General features: G+C 43.9%; 1 protein-coding gene and 1 pseudogene across 1 annotated transcript; both read right to left on the bottom strand.

Moving 5' to 3' along the window:
* Positions 1-14: 14 nt before the first annotated feature.
* Positions 15-5,798, bottom strand: MMP19 (matrix metallopeptidase 19). The gene is made up of 9 exons (XM_015085146.3): positions 5,559-5,798; positions 5,155-5,240; positions 4,118-4,248; positions 3,666-3,881; positions 2,941-3,186; positions 2,383-2,508; positions 1,629-1,793; positions 1,339-1,466; positions 15-1,160 (listed from the first exon to the last, which is right to left on the bottom strand). The coding sequence occupies exons 1-9, from the start codon at positions 5,646-5,648 to the stop codon at positions 705-707; spliced, it is 1,644 nt and encodes a 547-aa protein (XP_014940632.2). The 5' UTR covers positions 5,649-5,798; the 3' UTR covers positions 15-704.
* Positions 5,799-23,818: 18,020 nt separating this feature from the next.
* On the bottom strand, positions 23,819-25,784 carry LOC106986860 (peptidyl-prolyl cis-trans isomerase D-like; annotated as a pseudogene).

Genomic DNA, 25,784 nt, shown 5'->3' on the forward strand with positions numbered 1-25,784 from the left:
TCCAGCCTCTGCTGTTGCTGTTTTTTCTTTTTTCTTTTTTCTTTTTTTGCATCCCCAGTTAGCCAGACTGACAAGTCCTCTGTCCCCTAAAGGTCTGATATGATCTTATCAGATTGGACTACGGTACACACAGCTACACACACACACAGCCAGAGGAAGAACTGTTCAGTCCTCTCTAATGAACATGGAATTAGCCTTTATTAAGCACAAATGTGCCAGACACTGTGCCATATACTTCACAAATAGTATTTCATTTAATGCAATAACCCTGCAGGATTGGTATCCACCTTATTTTGCAGATGGGGAATCTGAGGCTCCGTGAGGTTAATTAACTTCTCCAAAGTCATCAGCAAGTAAATGTGATTCTCAAGTGTTCCAAAGCCCTTGCTCATTTTACTGGCCATGCTGTTTCCTTGCACTTTATCTAGGAAGAACAGGACCCAGGCATTTAGCTTCCCAGCTTTGCTGCCTGTAAGCCAGGGGCCTGAGTGGTGCCTTCCTTCTACCACTGTCTTCCAGAGAATAGATAACACAGCTGGAAGTGCTATCTAGAATGGAAGAAAAATGTCTAGAGGCTGACCCAGAGTTAGGGAGTCCTGCCCAGGAGGGAAAGAGCACAGAGGAGTGGTGACTAGGAGTTAGAGGCCTGGGGTCTATGGCATGCCCCTGGTGCAGCCCTCCTGCCTAGTGAGCAGACATTTGCTTCACATCTTGTCATCTGCGAGGGTGACATTACCAGGGAATGAAAGGGTGGTGGAGACTGTGGCTGAGGGGGTAATGTCCAAGATTGGGTCTCTGGGTGAGGGGGCTGTGTTCAAGGTGGTATCTATGGCTGAGGAAGTGGTATCCAAGTTTGTTCCTATGGCTGAGTTGTCAGTCCCTGAAGGAGTGGTGTTCCCACCCAATGGAGTATTGTCTGAGGTCTGGGGACGACAGTGCATCCAATTGTGGGCAGTATCTCTGGGATAGCCTTTCTCTACTCGAAGCTGCTGGTTGAGGCGCCAGTACTGTTTACCCTTGAAGAAGTAGACATGGCCATCCCGCCAACCCATAGCAGCAGAGGGCTGGTCTGGCACTCCTGTAAACAATCCCTTGATTGGTTTAGGGTAGTGGCTGAAGTCAGTTCGGGCCAGCTCGTCCCACTGCCAGTACCCGGAGCCCTAGGTGTGGGGTGGGTAGGGAAGAGAAGAGGATGAGGAGAGAGCTTAAGGATCCCCAGAGGTCTAACCCCAACCCACCGCACTGCAGATGATCTCCCCTCAACAGCAAGTTGGCTTCTCAGTGTGAGGTAGCCCACCCCTCCTAAGAAGCTGTTTGCCCTTGCTTTGAACTGTTTACCTTAAAGAGGAACACCTTTTTATTGAAAGGCCAATAGAGAGCTGCATCCAGGTGGGGGTCTACCCTATTCAGCTTCTTGGGAAAGCCAGGAGACATCTTGAAATTAATATAGCGCCACACCTTGTCTCCTGAGTGCATGTAAGGAAAGAACAAGTCATCTCTGTCTTCAGGTGATAGCTTTCGGTTCTCCCATTCCACCCTTCCAGGAACTTCTCATCTCTCCCTCCCTGTTATGGCTTCTTTAATGGTAGGCCCTCCTCAGGTAACACACTGTAAACTAGTCCCTTTACCCTTAAAGAAGTGAATCCATTGTGTTCGAGGAGAGTAGACAGCAGCATCTAGGTTTCCTGGGAGCCCCTCCCAAAGGGCAGACACTTGGAACAAGGGACCCAGCCCTGAATCTGTCACAGTCCACACGTAGTTCCCCTTGAAGGCATAAGTCTTCCCGCGGGGCCCTGAGAGCAAAAGTGTGTCAAGTCAAAAAGAGATGGGTCAAATAAAGACTTGTGGATACCTCAGACAAGCTGATTATCTGCCTTCATCCCACAGGCTGGTCCCTCAGAAATTCATTCAACATTAATTCAAAGAGAAGATTAAAGGTAGAGAAGGAAGACTTCGTGTTCAGCCTCTTTGCTGTTCAGAGCAGTTTAGCTCTGAACAATAAAACAAAAGCCCTGCAGATAGCTGCTCCCCTTTGGGGACCTCACCTTCCATTCCAATAGCTTCCAAGTTGTCCTTCCCTGCATGTATAACACGCTCTCTAATAGACATTCCAGTAAATATAGTTTTCTCCATCTTAGCAGATGTGTTTTAGTGACCCTTATAGGGAGGCAACTGAGGTAAATGCCTGCCTAACCCACCTTTAATTTGGCTCTGAAGCCTCCCTCCCCATGCCACATGCCTCCTTCCATGGCCACTAACCTCTGCTGGGTATCTAACCCCTGTTGCTCATGCTGAGGTTCCATGTCATTCCCATTTGTCCAAGTCTCAAGTGAGTGGGCTGCTGCCACTGCCCACCTATAGCCTGAAAGGGAAGGGCCTCACCCAGCATCACGGCATCCAGTTCACCACTGCAGGGGTCTGGCATGGGACTGGGTTCTGTAGGCACGTGTGGTACAGTGGGGAGCTCCATCTCTTCTTCCTCATCCTCTGTCTCTGGGCTCTTCTTCCCTGCAAGGTACCATGATGCTGTTCAAGGAGAGAACTCATAGCAACTGACCTCCCGCCACTCTTCTGTAAGTTTGGCTCAGAGGCCCTGTATAAAGGGGAAAAGGGAATCCTAGAGCATTTCTCTTGATGGGAAGCAAGATCATATTGATATCAATTGATAGTGTTGACAGGCACCAGAAAGGGAGAAGGAAGTTTTCTGGAATATTCATTCTTCATCCCAAGAAAGGGCAAGAGGGGAGAGAGGCCTGGAAGGAAGATCAGACATGGAAGTGTCAGAAAAACAGCTGCTGAAAATGAAGATGCCTGAATAACTGGGTAGGAGGAAGAGAAGAAGACAAGTCAGTTCCTGCCATGGAGGTTAAACCTGTCTCTATAAGCCTGAAGAGATGCTGGTCACACTGACCCTCATGATCACCGGGGGAAAAGACTAACCATATAGAGCCTGAATCCCAGCCACATCATCCGGGTGCAGCTTGAAGTGGGGCCGATAACCAGCATAGACAGGGGCCATGAGGGCCTGTGTATATCGGGAGTGCCCAAGCCCCAGGGCATGGCCCAGTTCGTGGGCTGCAATGATACGCAGGTTCACTCCCCGGTAAGTCCGCTCCGTCCAGAGTTCATCTTCATCAAAGTGCACACTGCCCAGCTCTGGGATGTCAGCATGGGCCAGGACCCTCCCTGGACAAAGGCAAGGGTGAACAGGAATGAGGTCAGAGTCTCCTAGGCTAGAGCATCCCCTGCCTGTTACAAACCCCAATTTCTCCATTCCCTTAAAATTCCATCTACTTTCAGTCTCCTGCATGCCTCTCTCTCACCTTTCAGATCCCGTCATCACCCACTTCTCTCTGGGATGCCCATTACTCTGTTTCTGTACCTCCCAACCACTCTCTTCTCTCCGGCCCAATCCTCTCTGAGATGTGCCTTGAGAAGGGGAACTTAGACCAAGGAATAAGACATAACCTTCAAAGAGGAGGCTTGATAAGGCCCCAGGGAGGTGACCAACTGCTCCCCAAAGGAATATTAGAAGGTAGTTAGAGAGTGTAGGGTGCAGTTGGACATAGGCGGCAGACTGAACATTAAGGTTCCAGAGTCACTAGCTCAAGGGGACAGAGATAATCTCGAGGTCTGTGATGTGGGAGCCAAGAGCTGGTACCTACCAGGCCCATCAAAGGAATTGGAGCAGTATGGGCTCTGGCGGCCATGGAAGGAGAGGCGGATGTCAGCCCAGCCAGCCTGCACCTCCCAGAAGGTCAGGGGAGCCACATTGCTCCAGTACTGGAAAGCTTGAAGCAGGGCTGCCCGGGCTGTGTGGGGTGGGAGGGTGGAAGGCAGGTTCAAGATGCGGAAGGTCAGGTGCTTCTTTCTCCAGCGGCCTGGTTATTAGACCAGAAAATAGGTTAGAAACACAGATCCCCTGCCAGCCCCAAAAAGATCCCCTGAGTCTGGGCATTCATTCAGCAAAGTTATGTCTCCAGGCAGGTGATGATCAGGTAATCACCAGGTGATCATCCATTCAACACTGAGCTGGACCAGGCTGTCCCAATGTCACCTGTACTCCAGAGCCATGCCACCCCCTCCTTTCCCTCCCTTTCCCAGTCTCAGTCCTCACCCAGCAGAAGGTATTTAAGGGTCTTCTGGTTGAAGGGGTCCTCCAGGCCACAACGGGGCTGCCTCATGCGGGCCCTTGTGGCATCATCCAGCTCACCTGACACTGGCAGCTCAGATGCTTCCTGAAAAGCTCTGAGAAGAGGAAGAATGATGGGCCCAGCAGAGCAGGGGAATCTGGAATGACTGGAAACTGAGGAAAGCTCTCTGGCCACCTGCTGCCCAAAGTGGTAGCAGAGAATGGCACAGAATCTCTGAAGCTGATGGGGTCACTCCAGTATCCAGTCCTCATAACTAGGACTTTCTCTCCAGTTCTGCAGAAATAGCGATACTCCAGCTTCATCTCCCCATCTTCCGCCTCTTATTTGTCAGGTTTCCCTCAGGTGTAGCCCTCTTCCCCTACAATTTCTAACCTTCTCCTGAGGAAGTGTCCCGTCCCCCTGCTCTGGAGACTCTCCCACCTCTGATCCCACCTGAGGGCCTGTCCTCCCTCAGCCTTCTCCTCCTGGCTAGACATCCCCCCCCCCCCAGCCCAGCCTGCTCTGGGGCAATTTCATCCCATAGGCATGTCAGGCATCATGGTTTTTGAAGGGACTGTAAACATAACCGAAAGCAGAAAGAAAAACTATCCGTTAGATCCAAAATATAAAAAGAAAACTTCAAAATATAAGTAAATGCTGACTTAAAAGTCTACAAAAAGCAACATCATGTCAACAACTCAACTCCAATTCAACCGAACTCATAGCTTTACATACAAATCATACTTCATGTGGGATGTCACTAATAGTATATTGGATATGATGTGGAATGGAGCCCCCAAAGCGATGCTTAGGGCTTAGGAAGACCCAATGACTGCTCCTCATCTTTGATCCCCATCTCACTCCACACCCCACCACCCAAACTGTGGCGTGTCCTATTCCCTAGATCCATGACATGGATTTGGGTCAGGCAGAAGTGGGCCTGGGGAGAGGAAGAGATGAGAAGAAGGAAAGATGACCTTGCAACCTCAACCTTTACAGCATGTGCCTTATGACCTCTCACCTCAGAGCCTCCATGATATCTTCTGGCTTGAAGTCATCAGGTCCTTCGAGAGGCTTCTGTAGGTATCCATACTGCAACAGGTAATCCTATGATGGGGGTCAGGGTAAGCAGAATAAAAAGGGAGTTAGTCTTAGGGTAAAGCTTCTCAGTGATCTAGCAGATCCATAAGGATAGGGGAGGACAGACATGGAAGGATTAAAGGAGAGAGGCACCTTCGGGAAGGGGCTCAGGTAGAACAAAGGCAAGGAGTGGGAGATGGGCCAGAATAGATCATAAAGTAGAGGAAGGAAGGGAGAGGCACGTTGAAGTTCAGGATGGAGGCCTGGATGGGACTGTGGCGCAGTACCCCAATCCCTTCCTAGGCCTTGGTCCCTCTTTCCCCGGGAGGGGTGTGGAGAACTCACCACGGCTTCCTCCTTCCCTGAAGGCCCCAGGGTCCGGCCTGAGACTGTCATAAGGAGTAGGAAGCCCAGCCATAGCCACTGCCAGTTCATGGTCCCACTAGGCAGGAACTCCAGAGGCTGTCCTTGTCCTCTGCCCTGAGATTTCTGGGAGCCTGGGGAGTAGGGCTTGGTGGGGGGGCTCTTGCCTCCAGTTCTTTCCACTCTCCAGTCTCTGGCCCTCTTTACAAAACTTAAGGGGAGGGGAATTGGGGGGAGTGGCAGTGGGAGGTGACTAAGCCCAGAGGTATGTTGCAATTCTCCATTAACCCCTGCCCTGCCACAGAGCTTCCATCAAGAAGGGCCCCCAGCCCATTCCCACAGGGTCCTCTGCTGGAGATGGGAAGACTTTTCATACTGCCCTGCCCCAGGGGTGGGCATCCTGGCAGGATGAGAAGCAGAGTCTCTGCAGAGCTAGGGATGGGGACCATGGCTATCCCCTGGAGTTGGACATTCCTGTGCCCCAGGAACCCTGGGCAGCAAACCCCTCATCTTCAACATTCATAGGTCCCTGTCTGCTCTAGGATAGGAAAAAAATAAAATAAAAGTGAAGAGGTAGGAAGCAGCTTAGGTGCTTAGGTTTCAGGTGAAGGAATCAGAGATGAGGTCTCAGTTTCTTTGTACTCAAGACCAAATTAGGAATTTAAATGTTCTTGAAGCCTACTTGTGTCTGCTTTAATAAAAAGTCATTATTTCAAGCATTTCATGAGCCCATAATGTCAGGGTGGGGGTGGGGGTTAACAAGGGTACAAAGAAGTAAAAGGCCAGAGCTTGCCCACAGGAAGCTTGTGGAAGCTTGTGGCAAGGCTGACCCAAGTACCCGAAATGAGGGGAACCAGGATGCCAGGCAGGAGATGCCCCATCCTAAGGATCATGGGGCCGTGGGGAGGCTCGCCAAGAAACCAGGCTTTGAAGCCTGGCTAAGAATTGGATGGAGTAAAACAGTACCGAGGGACACGGACAGTGCAGGCCTTGAGTAAAAGTGCAGAGCTGAGAAAAGCCACTGTGCTCACTGAGTGGTTTTCCAGGGTCTGGATTGCTTCATTCACCACTGACTCCCTAGTACCTACTTCAGTCCAGCTCAATGCTTCAGGTGGTGCTTAATGAATCTTTGTCAAATAACTGGGGTGGGAGAGTGGTTGGGAGCCAGAGTTTAGAGGGGGTCTTGAGTGCTATTTAAGGAAGAAGTGAAAAACTTACATTTTATTTATGAAAAAAAAAAGTTTATTTTTTATTTTTTATTTTTGAGAGACAGAGAACACACGCTTGTGTGAGAAGGGCCAGGGGGCAGAGAGAGAAGGAGACAGAGAATCCAAAGCAGGCTCTATCAGGGCAAAGCCCAACATGGGGATCAAACCCACAAACCGTGAGATCATGACCTGAGCCAAAGATGGATGTTTAACTGACTGAGCCACTCAGGTCCTGAAAAACTTACATTTTAAAACACTTACTTTGTGTTGGGTGATTTAACTATTATCTCATTTAATTCTCACAACCCTCCTAGGACAGAGGAATTATTCTGGCCTTTTTTTTTTTTTTTTTTTTTTGGACATTTTTTGTAAGAGAAAATGGAGACCCAGAGAGGGAATTTGACTAAGGACACGGAGCTCCCAGTTGATCTAGGCTATATTCAGATCCCTCTGCTGACTCCATAACCCATACTCTTTCCATGCACCACACTAATGACTTTCAGAGTTTTGCTCTTTAAATGTTTAGGGGAAACTTTAGGGGCTCCACTATTACTTATGCATCATACAATGTTGTGCAGGGAAGTAGGGGTAAGACTGGGAGAAAGTGTTACTGAACTCATGTTCTCAGTAGGATCCCAATTCTGAGCCCTTCCCCACACCCTAGGCTATAAGGCTGGCAGGCTACAGGGGTATACTTCACACTCCAGGGTTGAGGTGGGGGAGACGCCGGAGTCATATTGTTTCCTTTGATGACGCTAATCCCCCTGACCCATCCAACCCTCAACTGGGTAACAATCAGCTGATTAAGTCCCAAATGGCCAGTGACAGGCCAGGAAGAACAGAGAGCTTCTGACTGATGAGTGACAAAGGCCATGACTGAAGCCATCACCAAGGCTGATGTCCCCAGGAAATGACAGAGTTTAGGAACCAGCTTCCATTCAGCCCCCCGCAGGGTTCTTTCTCAACCTTGCCCTTCTCTCCTGCTTTCCACCCTCCACCCCTCACTCCCTCTTTTTTTGAGAACAGGACATGGTCCAATTAAATATTATAATTTCTTTCTGATTAAAGTTTTTGCTCTTTTTTCTGAATAAAAGCTATCCTTTGCTCGTTGTCGTAAATTTGGAAAATACCAAAATAAGCAAGAAAGAACACGAAAACCACCACTAAATTCTACGCTTCTACCCAGAAGAGAGTCACTAGCAACATTTTGACTCATTTACTTGAAACTCCGTGGTTCAGCTCTAGCTCCGCCTGCCCAGACTCCGCCCCTGGAGACTGGGGCTGGGATGGAAGAAAAAGTGGTAAGAAATAGTAAAAATAATGAAGGAGGAACAGGAGCTGAGGGTGGTGGGGAGAAAGGAGGACACAGGCAGGAGGATATGAAAGAAAGGAGATGAATGTGATAGCAGACTACTCTCTCCTCTCTCACATAAGTAAAAAACAAAAACGAAAACAAAGACAAAAACAAACAGAACAGGGCAGATGCTTAAGACTGCATGACAGCATGTTAGTGAGATGATTATTATTATGAAAGGTAGGTGCTCACTCTGGCCTGCCTTGGAAGGCCCCGAGGGAATGAAACCACATTCTAGATGCTAAGGAGCCAGGAAAGAATAGAGTAAACTAGTAAAAGCTGCCAAATAATTTACCTCGTTTAAATCTCAGCAACCAGGCTGGTATTATCACCTTCTTACAGAAAAGGAAACCGAGTGTCTAGTAGGTTACTTCGGGTCACACAGCCAGGAAGCAGCAGGGGCTCGGGCTCAAGCTATGATGATGTGCGCAGCTTCCCAAGAGTTTCCACACGCACCCAAACAAAACCCCCCCAAAGAGCCAGGAGCTGCAGGCGGGGCATCTGGTCAAGGATTGCATGACTAACTCTTCCCATAATGGCATGGTGACCACCCCTTCCGCCAGCCCCCACCCCCTGAGCCAGGCTGGCCAGCTCTTTTTGCCTCTGAATTTGTCATCTCTCACTGGGGGAGATATGGGGATGTGTGCAAAGGGTTAGGACATGTGGTCTGCCTGCCCCCAAAAGAGAACAGGAGTCTGAGAGAAAGAATTCCCAAGTTCTTTGGCTTGCTTGCTCCCTTCCTGCAAACTAGTTTCCCTCTCTGCCCACAAATTGTGGTGGAAGAGTTTGTATAGAAATATTATTAATTAAAATATTTGAAACGGTAGCAGGAGGAAGTAGGTTAGATTCTGAGAGTATTTTCTAGTGATCAGGGTCCATGGGGCAAAAGTTTGCAGAAGTCTCTAAATCCAAGAGAAGCCAATGTGTAAACCACCACCCACCCTCTCCGACAGCTACCCTTACCCGAATGGGGTGGCTCCTAGGGCTGGACATCCTGGTATAAGGGTAAGTCTGGGAACTAAAACTGGAAACTGGAGGTGAGAAAAACATAAGATATAACTCACAGGCACAGATACTGCTCTTGATTTAGAGAAATGTGGTGTTAGCCTCTGGCCTGTTTCCCCTGAGCCCAGAGGGAATCAGGAGAGAAGGAACTTTCCCTGGCTGAATGGGATTGAGGTTTCCAAGCTGTTACCCTGGAAACCTCTGTTTTTAAGCAGACCTCCCCACCCCCCCCCCCCAACACACACTCCTTTAATTAGTCATGAGTTCCTAGAAGCCAGATGGGAAGCAATGGGCTAGATCGTGCACAGCTGGAACTGGTTAGTGACAGGAGAAGTGGGAGGGGTTTGGAGATGGCTCATGGCCTGGGCCAGCTCATTCTGTTCCCAGGATGCTCCAGACTTCCTCAGAACCCTACAAACATTCCCCTATCGTGGGCATTCCCACCCACCCATAGCTCTTCAAACATGTACCCACTGGGGCACTGGCCTGAACTGGCTCAGCTGAGAGGACATCAGACCCAAATCCTTAAGTTCTTTAGTTCCTGTGAGGGAGACCAAGATCTGCTCCTTGACCCCAATTCACAGAAGAAAGTATTATCCCACAGCACTCCCCTGGAGATTGCTGGAGGCTTCTGCTGGTTATACCATTACCCAGGACAGTGCCAAAAGGATGCATGAAGGGATCAATGCTAGCCTCCAGAATAAGGAGGGGAGTAGAGGAATAAAAAGCTTAAGTGGGAGCACCTGGCTAGTTCAATCAGTACAGCATACACTCTTTTTTTTTTTTATGTTTATTTATCCTTGAGAGAGAGAGAGACAGAACAAGAGCAAGGGAGGGGGAGAGAGAGAGACAGAGACACAGAATCAGAAGCGGGCTCTAGGATATGAGCTGTTAGCACAGAGCTCAACACGGAGCTTGAACTCATGAGCTGTGAGATCATGACCTGAGCCGAAGTCAGACACTTAACGGACTGAGCCACCCAGGCATCCCTATAGAGCATACACTCTTGATCCTGGGGTCCTGAATGCAAGCCCCACATTGGGTATAGAGTTTACTTTTCTTTTTAAGTTTATTTATTTATTTATTTTGAGAGAAAGAGCAACCATGAACAGGGAAGGGGTGGAGAGAGAGAGAATCGCAAGCAGGGTCTGCACTGCTAGTGAGAACCCACAAACCGTGAGATCATGACCTGAGCCGAAATCAAGGTTTCGGCTTAACCAAATGAGCCGTCCAGGCGCCCCTCAAGTTTACTTTTTCTTTTTGAAGTGACTAAATTAAAGGGGAAAAAAAGCTTAAGTGTTCTTTCAGCATCTAGGATTATAACGAAATGATGATATCACAAAGGATTTTTGCTCCTTCTGGGAATGACTATTTTTTCCTTAATGAAAACCAAACTAATTTTTATTGTTTTTTGCAAGGGCAGTAGGATATGGGGAAACACTCTGGCCTCCTGTTCTCACTTTGTGATCCCAGGAAACAGATCTGTTGTAATGTTTGGGGACTGTCGTGGGCCTGGAAAGTTCATGTTTGGCTCCCTTATGTATTGGCAAAAAGCTCTGATAGGGGTTTGGCAAAGGAAGGACTTCAGCACTGACTTCCCCTTTTGAAGAGGGTAGTAACTAGATGGGGGAAAGGAGACCCAGGGATAACCCAGTTCTGCATCCACCAGGCCAGCAACCGCAGAGAGGGCTGGGGGTGGGGGGTGGGGAGGGCGGGGTAAGAAGGCTGTGCTTGATGGGCGAGGCACGTAGGGAGCAGGCTCTCCTTTGCAGCCCATGTTTTGTTCCTAACTTACTTAAGAAGGATAGTGGAGGGTTCACCAGTCTGGTTCTGTTTTTATTTTTTAGTGAATTCATTAATTGACAATGGGGGAAGTATGTCCTGCAGGTAGTGAGGAAGAAAGTGCTAAAGGATTTTAAAGTGTCAAAGGGTCAAAGTTCCAGTTTGAGCAGCAGGCAGCTTTGGCATAATGAGCACTACCCCTCAGCTGCGAAAGAAATTTTCAAAATGGGAACTATAGGGGCGCCTTGGTGGCTCAGTTGGTTGAGCATCTGAGTCTTGATTTCAGCTCAGGTCATGATCTCACAGTTCATAGGTTCAAGCCCCGCGTTGAGCTCTGCACTGGCAATGCGGAGCCTGCTTGGGATTCTCCTTCTCCCTCCCTCTCTCCCTCCCCCACTTGCTCTCTCCCTCTCAAAATAAATGAAAACAAACTTTAAAAAAATGGGAAATAGAAAAAGATAATGGAAAAAGAAGACTGTGGATCCTAAAGAAGGCTGTATTCTCAGATTTTTTTTTAATCCAGAAGCTATTCTTAATGATGTGTGCATTTGCCTGTTGCCCGTTTTTGTAACACTCCTTAGCGTGTCTGTGCGTGTGTGCATGTGTGTGTGTGTGTGTGTGTTATTATAGGAGTGATGCTCCATGTTGTAAAAACTTGAGATGATACATAACTTCCTGCTTTCAAAAAGGAAGCCAGGGGTGCATGGGTGGCTCAATCAGTTGTCCAACTTTGACTCAGGTCATGATCTCATAGTTCATGGGTTCAAGCCACACACTATCAGCGTGGAGCCTGCTTGAGATTCTCTCTGTCCCTCTCTCTGCCCCTCCCTGGCTCATGCTCTCTCCCCCGCCCCCGTCTCTCAAAATAAATAAACAAACAAACAAACTTAACAAAACAAAACAAAACAAAAAGGAAGCCAGATATTAGCGGGATAGGAGCACACCGGGAGGAAAGATTTGGAGATATTTAGAAACAGAAGCTGGTGGGGTGCGTGGGTGGCCCAGTCAGTTGAGCGTCCAACATCGGCTCAGGTCATGATCTCAAAATCCATGAGTTCGAGCCCCATGTCAGGCTCTGTGCTGACAGCTTGGAGCCTGGAGCCTGCCTCAGATTCTGTGTCTCCCTCTCTCTCTGCCCCTCCCCTGCTCATGCTCTGTCTCTCTCTGTCTCAAAAATAAATAAAAACATTAAAAAATTTTAAAAAGAAAAGAAACAGGAGCTGGAACAGATAGAAAAATATCTAGTTGATCACTGGCCACAAATTAAGGCTGGCCACTGACCAGAGTAGCCATGGTGATCAATAAAATCAGATAAAATTGATAAGCAAGCATGTTAACCCTCTGATATGAGGCCAATGGTGGTGGCCAGAGACAAAAGAGAGTGAAAAAGAAACAAGTAAAAGGGTGAGAACTCAAGGATTCTAAGAATCCTAGCTTGGATTAAGGGCATTTATTTGAGGGCAAGTAGAAAGAGTTGTTTTTCTGACTAATCAACTGTACCCTTGCAAATAAAAGAACTGACCATTGGCAAAAATTGTATTAATTTGTCATTTGCTGCTTCACTTACTGAATCTATTGGTGTTTCTTAAAATTTCTGCCAAAATTCCCCAAGTAGATTATGAAAATACATGCTTAGAGGTTAAAGGTATATGTATGTAAATATGGTGGGAAATTTGTCCATCTCACCATGATTACCTCTTCTCTGTCCCCCTTCCACATGGTCAAATGGGTGACTGCAAGCAGCCATATTTATGCTATGTAAAACTCTGTCCTTCAGACCTGCTAAGTGAACCAGAGATAGACAACAGAGTCAAGCAGTTTTATTCCTCCCAATCCCCCAGGAGTTGGGTCTGAAAAAAAAATACATTTATCTCTTTATGTGACTGGATCTGAAACATGTAAAGCTCAGGCAGTAAGTTGTGGCTATTTTCCGCCTCTCAGGACAAAAACGAGAGGAAGCCTGTTGCTAGGAAAGAAACAAAAAACAGAAGGTTGGAGGCAAAAGGAGAGGAGAGACAGGAAGAACACACCTGGGCTCATGATAGCTTCTCTTCTGGTTCCACAAGAACAGATGCATCCTTGCTCTTGGTTCTTTGTAACACAGAGCTATGCTGAATAATGGCCCCCAAACATGTCCATGTCCTAATCCCCAGAACCTCTATATATGTTACCTTGCATGTCAAAAAGGGCTTTACAGGGGCGCCTGGGTAGCTCAGTTGGTTAAGCATCTGACTTAGTCTCAGGTCATGATCTCACAGTTTGTGAGTTCAAGCCCCGCATCGGGCTCTGTGCTGACAGCTCGGAGCCTGGAGCCTGCTTTGGATTCTGTGTCTTCCTCTCTCTCTCCCCCTCCCCACTTCACACACACACTCTCTCCCTCTCTCTCTCAAAAATTAAAATATTTTTTAAAAAGGGGGGGGCTTTACAGATGCGATTAAGGATCTTGCTGTGGGGATATTCACGTGCAAAAAAATGAATCTAGACATACACTTTACACTCTTCACAAAAATTAACTCAAAATGGATTATAGACCTAAATGTAAACATAAAACTATGAAGTTCCTGGGAGAGGGGCGCCTGGGTGGCCCAATAGGTTAAGTGTCCACCTCTTGATTTTGGCTCAGGTAATGATCTCACGGTTTGTGGGTTCAAGCCCTTCATCAGGCTCCGTGCTGGTGGTGCAGAGCCTGCTTTGGATCCTCTCTCTCCCTCTCTGCCCCTCCCTGCTTGTGCTCACTCACTCACGCTCTCTCTCTCAAAAAAAATAAAAAACTTAAAAACAACTGCTAGGAGAAAACGTAGATGACCTTGAGCATGGCAAAGAATTTCAGAGACAATACCAAAGGCACGAGCCATGAAAAAAACAATTAATAAGCTGGACTTCAGTAAAATTAGAAACTTTTGCTGTGAGAAAGACAATGTCAAGAGAATGAGAAGACATGCCACAGGTTGGAAGAAAATATTTGCAGAAGACACATCTGATAAAGGACTGGTATCCAAAATATACAAAGAACTCTTAATAATTCATAATAAGAGGGCCGCCTGGAAGGATCAGTTTGTTGAGAACCTAACTTGAATTTGGCTTAGGTCATGATCTCATGGTGGTGAGATTGAGTCCTGCATTGGGCTCCAAGCTGGGTGTGGAGCCCACTTAACATTCTCTCTCTCTCGGGGTGCCTGGGGTGACTCAGTCAGTTAAGCATCTGACTCTTGATTTTGGCTCAGGCCATGATCTCATGGTTCCTGGGGTCAAGCCCCATGTCAGGCTCCATGCTGACAGCTCAGAGCCTGCTTGGGATTCTCTCTCTCCCTCTCTCTGCTCCTTCCCTGTTCATTCTCTCTCTCTCTCAAAAATAAATAAACTTAAAAAAAAAAAAAGATTCTCTCCCTCTCCCTCTGTCACTCCCTCTCTTGGGCTCTCTCTCTCTCTCTCAGAAAAAAAAGGTTAAAACAAGCAGAATCTCATGAAATTTAATTTAATTTAAAATTCAAAAATACTCAGTAATAGGAAAATGAACCACCTGACTTTTTAAAATGGGCAAATGACCTGGACATCTTGTCAAAGAAGGTATACAGATAGCAAGTAAACATATGAAAATATGTTCAACATCCTATATCATTATGGAGCCACAAATTACAAACAACAATGAGTTATCACTACACACCAGTTAGAATGGTCAAAATCTAAAATGCTGACAACACCAAATGCTGCCAAGGACGTGGAGCAATAAGAAATCTCATTCATCGCTGGTGGGAATTCAAAATGGTATAGCCATTTTGGAAGACAGTTTGGCAGTTTCTTACATAACTCAACATATACTTACCATAAAATCCTGCAACCACCCTCCTTGGTATTTACTCAAATGAGCCAAAACTTGTGTCCACACAAAAACCTGCACGTGAATGCTTGTTTATAGCAGCTTCACGCATAGTTGCCTAAACTTAGGAACAATCAACACATCCTTCAGTAAGTGAGTGGATAAATAAATTGTAGTGCACCCAGACTGTGGAATATTATTTTTTTTTCAAGTTTGTTTATTTTGAGAAAGAGAGAGAGAGAGCGTGTGCAAGTGGGGGAGAGGCAGAGGTGGGGGGAGAGAATCCCCAGCAGTCCTCTCGCTGTCTATGCAGAGCCCAACACAGGGCTAAATCACAGGGACCACAAGATCATGACCTGAGCTGAAACCAAGAGTTGGACACCTAACCCACTGAGCCACCCAGGTGCCCCTGGAATATTATTCTGTGTTGAAAATAAAAAGAGCTATCAAACCATGAAAACACATGGAGGAACCATGTTAGCATATCGCTAACTGAAAGCCAATCAGGAAAGGTTACATATGACATTCTGGAAAGGCAAAACTACAGATACAGTAAAAATGTAATGTGGGGTGTAAATAGTGGGGGAGGTTTTGCATGTGTGGGGACAGGGAGTATATGAGAACTCTCTGTACCTGATTAATCTTTCTGTGAACCTAAAACTGCTCTAAAAAATAAAGTTTATTAATTAAAAAAATTACTAGTGTATATATGGGAACAAAAATAAAACAACCTTTCCAAAGTTAGAAATAATATTACCCATTAATCAAAGAAACAACTTTTTTTTTTTAATTTAGCACATATAATAAATAGGGTATTTCAGGTCAGTGAGGAAAGAGTAGATTTTTCAATGAACAGAATTAAGGCAATTATTTGTCATTAAAAAAGAAAATCAAAGGGCGTCTGGGTGGCTCAGTCAGTTCAGCCTCTGACTCTTGATTTCAGCTCAGGTCATGATCCCAGGGTTGTGGGATGGAGCCCTGCTTCAAACTCTGTGCTAAGTGTGGAGCCTACTTAAGATTCTCTCTCTCTTTTCCTCTGCTCCTCTCCCTCATGTGCTCTCTCTCTAACATTAAAAGAAGCAGGGTGTCTGGGTGGCTCAGTCAGTCAAGCATCTGACTTTGGCTCAAGTCATCATCCCACTGTTCATGGGTGGGTTCGAGCCCAGCATCAGGCTCTGTGCTGACAGCTCAGAGGCTGGAGACTACTTCTGATTCTGTGTCTCCTCTCTCTGCCCCTCCCCTGCTCATGCCTTGTCATTCTCTCTCTCTCTAAAATAAATAAACATTACAAAAAATAATAAGTTAAATTAAATTTAATTTAAAAAAAGAAAGAAAAAGCTAGATCTTATGTCATTAAATGAACTGAAATAAATTGCAGACCAAACAGTGATCAAAATGTAAATTACTGGGGGCTCCCTGAGGGCTCAGTCGGTTAAGCTACCAGACTGTTGGTTTCCACTCAGGTCTTGATCTCACGGTTCGTGGATTTGAGCCCTGCATTGGGCTCTGTGCTGCCAGTGCAGAGCGTGCTTAGGATTCTCTCTCTCTCAAATAAATAAATAAATAAATAAATAAACAAACAAACAAACAAACGAACTTAAAAAAGAAGAAGAACTGTAAATTAATGAACCATAAAAGTATTTTTAATATATTATTTTTATTTTTAAAAGAGATAGAGCACAATCTTATATAGCTTATATAAGATCCCCATTCCCATGCTTCCCATGTGAGATCATGAACTGAACTGAAATCAGACACTTAGCCAACTGTGCCACCCAGGCACCCCACATAAAAGTATTTTTAAAAGGTATTTATTTCTGGGGCACCTGGGTGGCTCAGTCAGTTGAGACTCTGACTTCGGCTCAGGTCATGATCTCACTGCTTGCAGGTTTGAGCCCCACATTGGGCTCTGTGCTGACAGCCCGGAACCTGGAGTCTGCTTCAGATTCTGTGTCTCCCTCTCTCTCTGCTCCTCCCCTGCTCATGCTCTCTCTCTGTCTCTTTCTCTCTCTGTGTCAAAAATAATGTTTTAATGTTTTTAATGTTTTTAAATTTAAAAAAAGGTATTTATTTCTAAAGCATCGGGCAAAATCCAGAAGCCATTATGATCAAATAAACATTTTTAAAAGTTTGAAAAGTTAAAAAAAAAAAGTCCAGTTAAACAGGCAAATGGAACACTCTCTCCTCTAAAATGCTAGTAAAAGAATAAAAAAGTAAATAAACCTAAAAGGGCAAAGAGAACTGGAAAGAAGTCAACAGTAGATAGGAGATAACACATTTTGGAAGAAGGAAATCAAATGGAGGAGTGATAACTTCACAGTTTGGTGCAAGATGAAGCCTAAATGCCCATAGTGGGTGAAACCAATAAGAAGCATGCCAATTTACAACCCTGCCCCATCCCCTCATTCCAGAAGCCTCAGAACTTGGAGGTACAAGTCCCTCAGATTGCAAGAGAAAGGGACAGTTTGTATAGTTTATATAAGATCCCCATTCCCGTGCTTCCCCGGCCAGGTAACTTCTTCAGATAACTTCCCAGAAGGAAATATGAAGTTTCTTCTCCAGAGAAAGTGAGCCAGAGGACCCAGAGGAGACCAGGGCACTAAATCAGAATGAGAACAGGAGTTTAAGTGAAAGTCCCTGTATTAGTTTCCCGTAGCGGTGCTATCAAATTACCATAAATTTGGTGGCATTAAAGCAATAGAGATTTATCCTCTCATTGTCTAGAGACCAAAAGTTCAAAAGCAAAGTATCAGCAGAGTCACATGCATTCCAAAAGCCCTAGGGGAGAATCTGTGCCTTGCCTCTTCCAGCTTCTGGTGGCTCTAGATGTTCCTTGGCTTATGGCCACATCACTCAGATTTCTGACTCCAGCTTCACATTGCCTTCTCCTCTGTGTGGACCTCCATCTAATCTTCCCCTGCCTCTCTCCTATAAGGATATATATAATTACATTTAGGATCCACCCAGATAATCCAGGATAAACTAACTTTTCTTTAGATCATTAACTTGATCACATCTTTCCATACATGGAAATAGTCATTCTTTTGCTATATAATATTCACGGATTCTGGGGATTAGACAGTGCATATATCTTTGGTGGGGGTGTGCATTTTTTGTGTGTGTGCCTACCACAGTTGCTACACCGAAGAACGAGACAGACCCCTTTTCCTTCCCAGCCACTAGCATGCTAGCACCCAGAATTTCACCCGCCTCACAGAAAACTGGAATGTTCTTCTCTGGAGAGACTGAACAGCTCCAGAGAGACTTACAGCTACTGATACTTGGGTACCCCCCAACAAAAATCCAACTCACTGACTGCTTCTCCCCCACAGTGAAACTCATCTATCAACATACCTCTCTGAAACACAGGGCTTCTAATCAGTTTTTTTGGTTTCACACTCTCACATATAAAGGAACAGTCACAGTTTGCAGAATAATCCAAGAAAGGCTTCCAATAGGGAAAACTCAGACTAAAACAAACAAACAAAAAAGGAGGGGTGGGGCTTGGAGAAAACAAAGAGACTAAGCAACAGGAAAAGATTTTAAAATATATATATAATTTATATCTTCAGAGAGATAAAAATAAAATAATAGTATGAAACAAGTACAGGACACTATTTTTAAAAAATAAAAGAAGGGGTCCCTGGGTGGCTCAGTTGGTTGAGTGTCCGACTTTGGCTCAGGTCATGATCTCGTTGTCAGTGAGTTCCTCGGTCAGTGAGTTCCAGCCCCTCGTCGGGGTCTGTGCAGACAGCTCAGAGCCTGGGGCCTGCTTTGGATTCTGTCTCCCTCTTTCTCTACCCCTTCCCTGCTCATGCTCTGTTCTCTCTTAAAAATGAATAAATGTTAAAAAAAAATTTTTTAATAAAAACAAAAAAAGGGGGGCGCCTGGGGGGCGCAGTCGGTTAAGCGTCCGACTTCAGCCAGGTCACGATCTCGCGGTCCGTGAGTTCGAGCCCCGCGTCAGGCTCTGGGCTGATGGCTCAGAGCCTGGAGCCTGTTTCTGATTCTGTGTCTCCCTCTCTCTCTGCCCCTCCCCCGTTCTTGCTCTGTCTCTCTCTGTCCCAAAAATAAATAAACGTTGAAAAAAAAATTATAAAAAAAAACAAAAAACAAAAAAAAGAAGAGGGGCACTTAAAAAAAAAAAAAAGAATAAGAAGAAGAGGGGAGCCTGGGTGGCTCAGTCAATTAAGCCATTGACTTTGGCTCAGGTCATGATCACACAGTTCCTGAGTTTGAGCTCTGCATGGGGTCCTGTGCTAACAGCTCAGAGCCCGAGCCTCCTTCAGATTCTGTGTCTCCCTCTCTCTCTGCCCCTCTCCCATTCGCACTGTGTCTCTCTCTCTCAAAAATAAAAAGAAACATTAAAAAAAATAAAGTCTTTAAAATTTTCTTTTGATACAAACATCTTAAAAAATGTACAGCACCTGCTGCCAAACAGGTTTGAAAGTGAAAAGTGAACTGAAATAAACCAGGCGGCTTCTGAGCATGGAACAAAAAGGATGTGTTTAGGGAATTAAGCAGAGCCATCAAGAAATTCCATAATAAGAAAGCAGCCTTAATCTAGATAATCCTCCATCTCACCAACTCAGTCACAGTCTTTAAAAAAGAGTTAGTTTGGGGGCAGCTGGTTGCCTCAGTTGGTTAAGCGTCTGACTTTGGCTCAGGTCACGATCTCACGGTTTGTGAGTTCAAGCCCTGCATCCAGCTCTCTGCCGTCAGCACAGAGCCCACTTGGGATCCTCAGTCTCCCTCTCTCTCTCTCTGTACTTCCCCCGCTTGCTCGTGCTCTCTCTCTCTCAAAAATAAACTTAAATAAATAAATAAATAAATAAATTGAGTTAGTTTTACATGGCTTTCTGGTTTGTTGATGTGAATATTACTTAATGAAAATAGGATTGCAGAAACACTGATTCTTTCCCTTTCAATTCACATATTACCCACATATTCCATTACTCATTTTCAATACTTTAACTTTCATTAAAAACATCTGATTTTTTAAATATTTATTTTTGAAAGAGAGAGAGAGAGAGAGAGGGCATGAGCAGGGGGAAGGGCAGAGAGAGAGAGGGAGACTTAGAATCCAAAGCAGGCTGCAGGCTCTGAGCTGTTAGCAGAGCTCGATGCAGGGCTCCAACTCATGAACCTTGAGATCATGAACTGAGCCAAAGTCAGATGCTTAACTGACTGAGCCACCCAGGTACCCCAAAAAACATCTAGTTTTTAAAAGGAGGTGTAGGGATATGTAAGTAAATATATTAATGGCATTTGTCTAAATAAGCTGTCAACATGTTTGCTGCAGCCTTGTTTTTATTAATAAAATGTTGGAAATATCTTGAATAGCCATCATGAGGGAACTGGCTAGATAGATATTGATACATAAAAGAATAAAATAAAAGCATTAAAAAGAATGAAGTAGCTCTATATGTACTATCATGAATGGTTTCCACTACAGGATTCAGTGAAAAAAGTAAGCTGCATGGATTGCATGGGTGGCTCAATTGATTGAGCATCTGGCTCCTGTTTCAGCTCAGGTCACGATCTCATGGTCATGATCTTGAGGTAGTGAGATTGAGCCCTGTGTTGGGCTCTGCAATGAACATGGAACCTACTTGGGATTCTCCCTCTCCCTCTCCCTCGTTCTCTGCCCCTCCCCACCAAAGCAAATAAACATTTTTCTTAAAAAAGGTAAGTTACAGAACATGTATAATGTGAAATCATCTATGCAAAAAACAAAAATATATCCAGCTGTTTGACAGTGTGGAAGGATATTTACCAATATCTGAGGAGGGGATGAAGAGAAGGGAATTTCTGCTTTTTGCTTTATACCTATCTATGATATTTAAAATGTTTTTACTGGAAGTATGAATCAAATTGTAAAATAAAGAAAAATGCAAACCTAGGAAAGGACAGTAAGTGCATAAAAGGTATACATAGGAACAGAATATTGATATTTATATTTTTCATTATGCTGTTTTTAAAATATACTCTGTTTAGAATTTTATATCATGGGACATAGTATATATGCTTTCTAAATAAAGTATATTTTCTTTAAATGTTTTTATTTTTTTATTTTTAAGAGAGACAGAGACAGAGCAGGAGAGGGGGAGGCGCAGAGAGAGAGGGAGACACACAGAATCTGAAGCAGGCTCCAGGCTCTGAGCTGTCAGCACAGAGCCTGACACAGGGCTCAAACTCATGAACCACAAAATCATGATGTGAGCCAAAGTTGGACAATTAACTGACTGAGCCACCCAGGCACCCCATAAAGTAAATTTTCTTTAAAAAAAACCACAAAACAAAACAACAAAACAACAACAAAAAAAATTGAAGCCAGAAAATAAAGAAACAATGCCTTCAAAATTCTGAAGAAAATTCTTTTCAATCTAGAATTTAATACCCAGCCAAACAACAAACTAAGTGTGAGAGTAGAATAAAAGAATCTTCATTAATGTAAGCTCTCAAACAATTTATCTTCTATGTGCCTTTTATCAGTAAGGTGTTCTCCACCAAAAAGATGAAGTGAAGGAAGAGGATGACCTGAGATCAAGGACACAAGAATTTATACATGAGACAGTTGACAATCATTCCCAGGATGAGGACAAATGGAAGTCCCAGGATCTCAACTATGTAGCAGGCCCAGACAGCAACCAGTCCAGACTAATAGGCACAGAGGTAGGTTCCAGAGGATGTCACTATGAAAAAAAAAAAATGGAATCAATAGATTATCTAAGACATGTGATCTTGTGAAAGATTTCACTGAGAGATCATTGGAGGCTGTAGAAAGAATCAGGCCTAGCAGAAATTGGCTGAGGTAGACTTACTGTAAAGCTAATGAATTTTAAACTTCAGGCTCCTTCATCTAAGTGAATCCTTTCCAAGGTGCTCTAACTAATTTGTTCCAAAAGTATGTATTCTATGTAAGAGGTTCTCTCAAAATGCACAAACTTCAACCTTATAAAACCTATATCTCCCCTGCTGGTGATTTTATAATTCCATAATTCCTTCTGATCTTATTATCTGTGATTTTTCTAAAAAAAAAAAAAGAAAGAAAGAAAGAAAGAAAGAAAGAAAGAAAGAAAGAAAGAAAGAAAGAAATTTCCCTTATTAATTATTAGGTAACCCTGAAATACATTCCTTTACATGTCCGGATATGTTTTATTCTTACTTCTATTTATAAATTTTTAGGACTATTTAGTTAGTAACATAGAAAACCTCTAAAAGTGACCAAGTTTTTCTTTGTTTGTTTCAGGGTTTTTAAGATATAATTACAAAATCATGGATTAAAGTATATATATTATGGGAATGCAAGCTGGTGCAGCCACTCTGGAAAACAGTATGGAGGTTCCTCAAAAAACTAAAAATAGAACTACCCTATGACCCAGGATTGCACTACTAGGTATTTATCAAGGGATACAGGTGTGCTGTTTCAAAGGGGCACATGCACCCCCATATTTATAGCAGCACTAGCAACAATAGCCAAAGTATGGAAAGAGCCCAAATGTCCATCGATGGATGAATGGATAAAGAAGATGTGGTATATATATATACAATGGAGTATTACTCGGCAATCAAAAAAAACGAAATCTTGCCATTTGCAACTACGTGGATGGAACTGGAGGGTATTATGCTAAGTGAAATTAGTCAGTCAGAGAAAGACAAAAATCAGATGACTTCACTCATATGAGGACTTTAAGAGACAAAACAGATGAACATAAGGGAAGGGAAACAAAAAGAATATAAAAACAGGGAGGGGGACAAAACAGAAGAGACTCATAAATATGGAGAACAGACTGAGGGTTACTGGAGGGGTTGTGGGAGGGGGCATGGGCTAAATGGGTAAGGGGCACTAAGGAATCTACTCCTGAAATCATTGTTGCACTATATGCTAACTAGTCTGGATGTAAATTTAAAAACATAAAAAATAAAATTAAAATATATATATTACATTTATATAAATATAAAAATATATCAAGCATCCCCAAAATTTCCTTTGTGTCCCCTTCAGTCACTACCTCCAAATGTAACCACCATCCTAACTTCTTTTCTTTTTAAGTTCATTTATTTATTTTAAGAGAAAGAGAGAGAGAGAGGGTGGGTGGAGGAGCAGAGAGAGAGGGAGAGAGAGAGAATCCCAAGCAGGCTCCATGCCACCAGCACACAGCCTGACTCAGTGCTTGAACTCACAAACCTTGAGATCATGACATGAGCCAAAACCAAGAGTCGGACATTTAACCGACTGAGCCCCTTTCCACCATCCTAACTTCTAACAGTAATAATTGGTCTTACTTATTATTGAATTTATATAAGTGTAATCAGCATGATTTCTTTTTCTGTTGGTTTGGGTTTTTTATTTGTGCTTTGGTTTTTTTGTCTTGTTGTTGTCATTGTAACACTTTTTTTTAAAAATATTTTTTTAAATATTTATTTTTGAAAGAGAGAGAGAGACATTGAGTGTGAGCTGGAGAGGGGCAGAGATAGAGGGAGACACACAGAATCTGAAGCAGGCTCCAGGCTGTGAGCTGTCAGCACAGAGCCCCACATGGAGCTCAAACTCACAAATGGTGAAATCATGACCTGAGCCAAAGTCAGACACTTAACTGGCTGAGCCACCCAGGCCCTGTAACACTGTTTTATTAAGAGTGAACTATTTTTGGAGGCACTTGGATGGCTCAGTCGGTTAAACATCCGACTTGAGCTCAGGTCAAGTGATATCATTGTGATATCAAGCCCCGAGTCAGGCTCTGACTGACAGTTCAGAGCCCGGAGCCTGCTTCAGATTCTGTGTCTCCTTCTCTCTGCCCCTCCCCCACTCACACTCTGTCTCTCTTTCTCTCAAAAATAAACAAACATTAAAAAAAAAAAGAACATTTTCAGTATTCCTAAACTGTAAACAATGGGAAACTGAAGTATCAAAGGAGACACATCAGGGGTCATATGTTACATATATATATATATATATATATATATATATATATATATCATATATTACAGACAATAACCTTTAAATTTTCTTATTGCCTTTATACAATCAATGCATAATATTTAAGTAAAACTGAAATAACTGAAACCTTTATTAGGCAAACATTTTTGCATACGCTGCCTTCTCTCCATCTTTCTGTGCCTTTATTTTTCGTTTAACTTTCAACAATTCTGTCTAGATAGTTTTATCTTCCAGTGCTGTCTCCTGAGCTTTCTCAAGATCAGCCCATGCTCGATCATATTCCTTTAATCCTTGCCATCCTTGAGCTCACAGTACAATGCTTTGGTATTTAACGGGTCTATTTCAAGAGCCTCCAAACAGCTGTCAATTGCTCCCTGCCAATTTGGCATCTTCAGTTTATCAGCACCAATATTCAGCATGCAGCTTAAAGCTATAGGTTGCAGCTTCTATCTGTCCGTTTTCTCAATAACAGCGTTTGAACCTTCCATAGATCTTAAAACTTTTGTATATTTTTGGGGGTGCCTGGGTGGTTCAGTTGGTTGAGCGACCGACTCTTGATTTCACCTCAGGTCATGATCTCACAGTTCATGGGATCAAGCCCCACGTGCTGTCAGCGCAGAGCCTGCTTGGGATTCTCTCTCTCTCTCCCTCCCTATCTGTCCTTCCTCTGCTTGCTCTCTCTCAAAATAAATAAATAAACATTAAAAAAACACTTTTGTATATTTTTAATAGCCATCTCCCACTTCTGGATTTGAAAAAAAATATTTCCAATTTTTGTTAAGACTTCTGTTATTAGTAAAATTTTATCTGCATCTTTTAAATCTATATATCTGCATCCTCAGGGAAATCTGGATGACTGTCACCAGAACCATCTTTTGGGAATATCATCCCCTTCCTTCAGTTCTCTGTATTCTGCAATAATGCATAATTTGGCAAGGTTTTCACCTTTCACTTCTACAATTTCCAATATCCTTGCCATACCCATTCCTTTAATTACTTGTGCCAAATACCACATGTTTCCCATCCAAATGAGGAGTGCAAACCATTGTGATTAAGAACTGAGAACCATTTGTACTGCAGCCCGCATTTGTCATGCTCAATAGTAGAAATTTTCATCTTCACATTTTTTACCATCAATACTTTCTCTACCTGCCCCATTTCGATATGAGAAGTCTCCACCCTGAATCATAAATTTCTTAATAATTTGATGGAAAGGGCACCCTTTGAAATGGAGAGTTTTCCCAGTAGTATGTCTAATGCCTTTTTCTTCTGTATGCAATATTCAAAATTTTTCTGCAGTCTTGAGTACAACATCTGCAAACAATTCTAGGACAGTTCGACTAATTTGCTCCCCTCCAATGTCCACAGCAAAGAAGATGGGGTGGGGGGTGCGGTTTATTGGGGTTGGAGGGCTTAGTTTGGGGGTCCTGGTGCGACACTTTGAATCCCAGATGTTTGGGAGTGGACTCTGATTTCTTTTAAATTAAAAAGCTCTCCAGGGCACCTGGGTGGCTCAGATGGTTAAGCGTCCAACTCTTGATTTTGTCTCAGGTCATTATCTCTCGGTTACATGGAGCCTGCTTGGGATTTTCTCTCTCTCCCTCTCTCTCTACCCCTCTTCCACTCGTTCTCTCTCTCTCTCTCTCTGTCTCTCTCTAAATAAATAAACTTTAATTAAAAAAAAACCTCTTCTCTATTCTCCTATATGCCTAGAAAATATTTTAACATTTTTTATTTTATTATTATTTTTATATTTATTTATTTATTTATCTGAGAGAGAGAGAATGAGAGACAGCACATGAGAGCAGGGCAGAGGGATAGAGGGAGAGAGAAAGAATCTCAAGCAGGCAGAGCTGGAGGCAGGGCTTGATCTCACTAACCCTGAGATCATGGTCTGAGCCAAAACCAACAGTCTGATGCTTAACCGAATGAGCCACCCAAGGTGCCCCTATAGGCTTAACTGACTGAGACAACCGGGAGCCTCTACAGGAAAAATATGTTAGATGATTAGTATCTTAGGTTCAAACTGTCTCCACAAGAACACTTCGACAATTTACACCACCAGAAATATGAGTATACCCATTTCCCTGATAACCAT

The sequence above is a fragment of the Acinonyx jubatus genome, chromosome B4 (genome assembly GCF_027475565.1).
Source record: "Acinonyx jubatus isolate Ajub_Pintada_27869175 chromosome B4, VMU_Ajub_asm_v1.0, whole genome shotgun sequence".
NCBI lineage: Eukaryota > Metazoa > Chordata > Mammalia > Carnivora > Felidae > Acinonyx > Acinonyx jubatus.

Excerpts from the sequence above, each read along its gene's own strand:
- MMP19 (XM_015085146.3), bottom strand. The coding sequence starts at position 5,648 with ATGAACTGGCAGTGGCTATGGCTGGGCTTCCTACTCCTTATGACAGTC. Across the intron at positions 3,187-3,665 it reads CAATTCCTTTGATGGGCCTG|GGAGGGTCCTGGCCCATGCT; the intron begins GTAGGTACCAGC and ends GCCTTTGTCCAG. Across the intron at positions 1,467-1,628 it reads ATGGATTCACTTCTTTAAGG|GAGACAAGGTGTGGCGCTAT; the intron begins GTAAAGGGACTA and ends ACATGCACTCAG.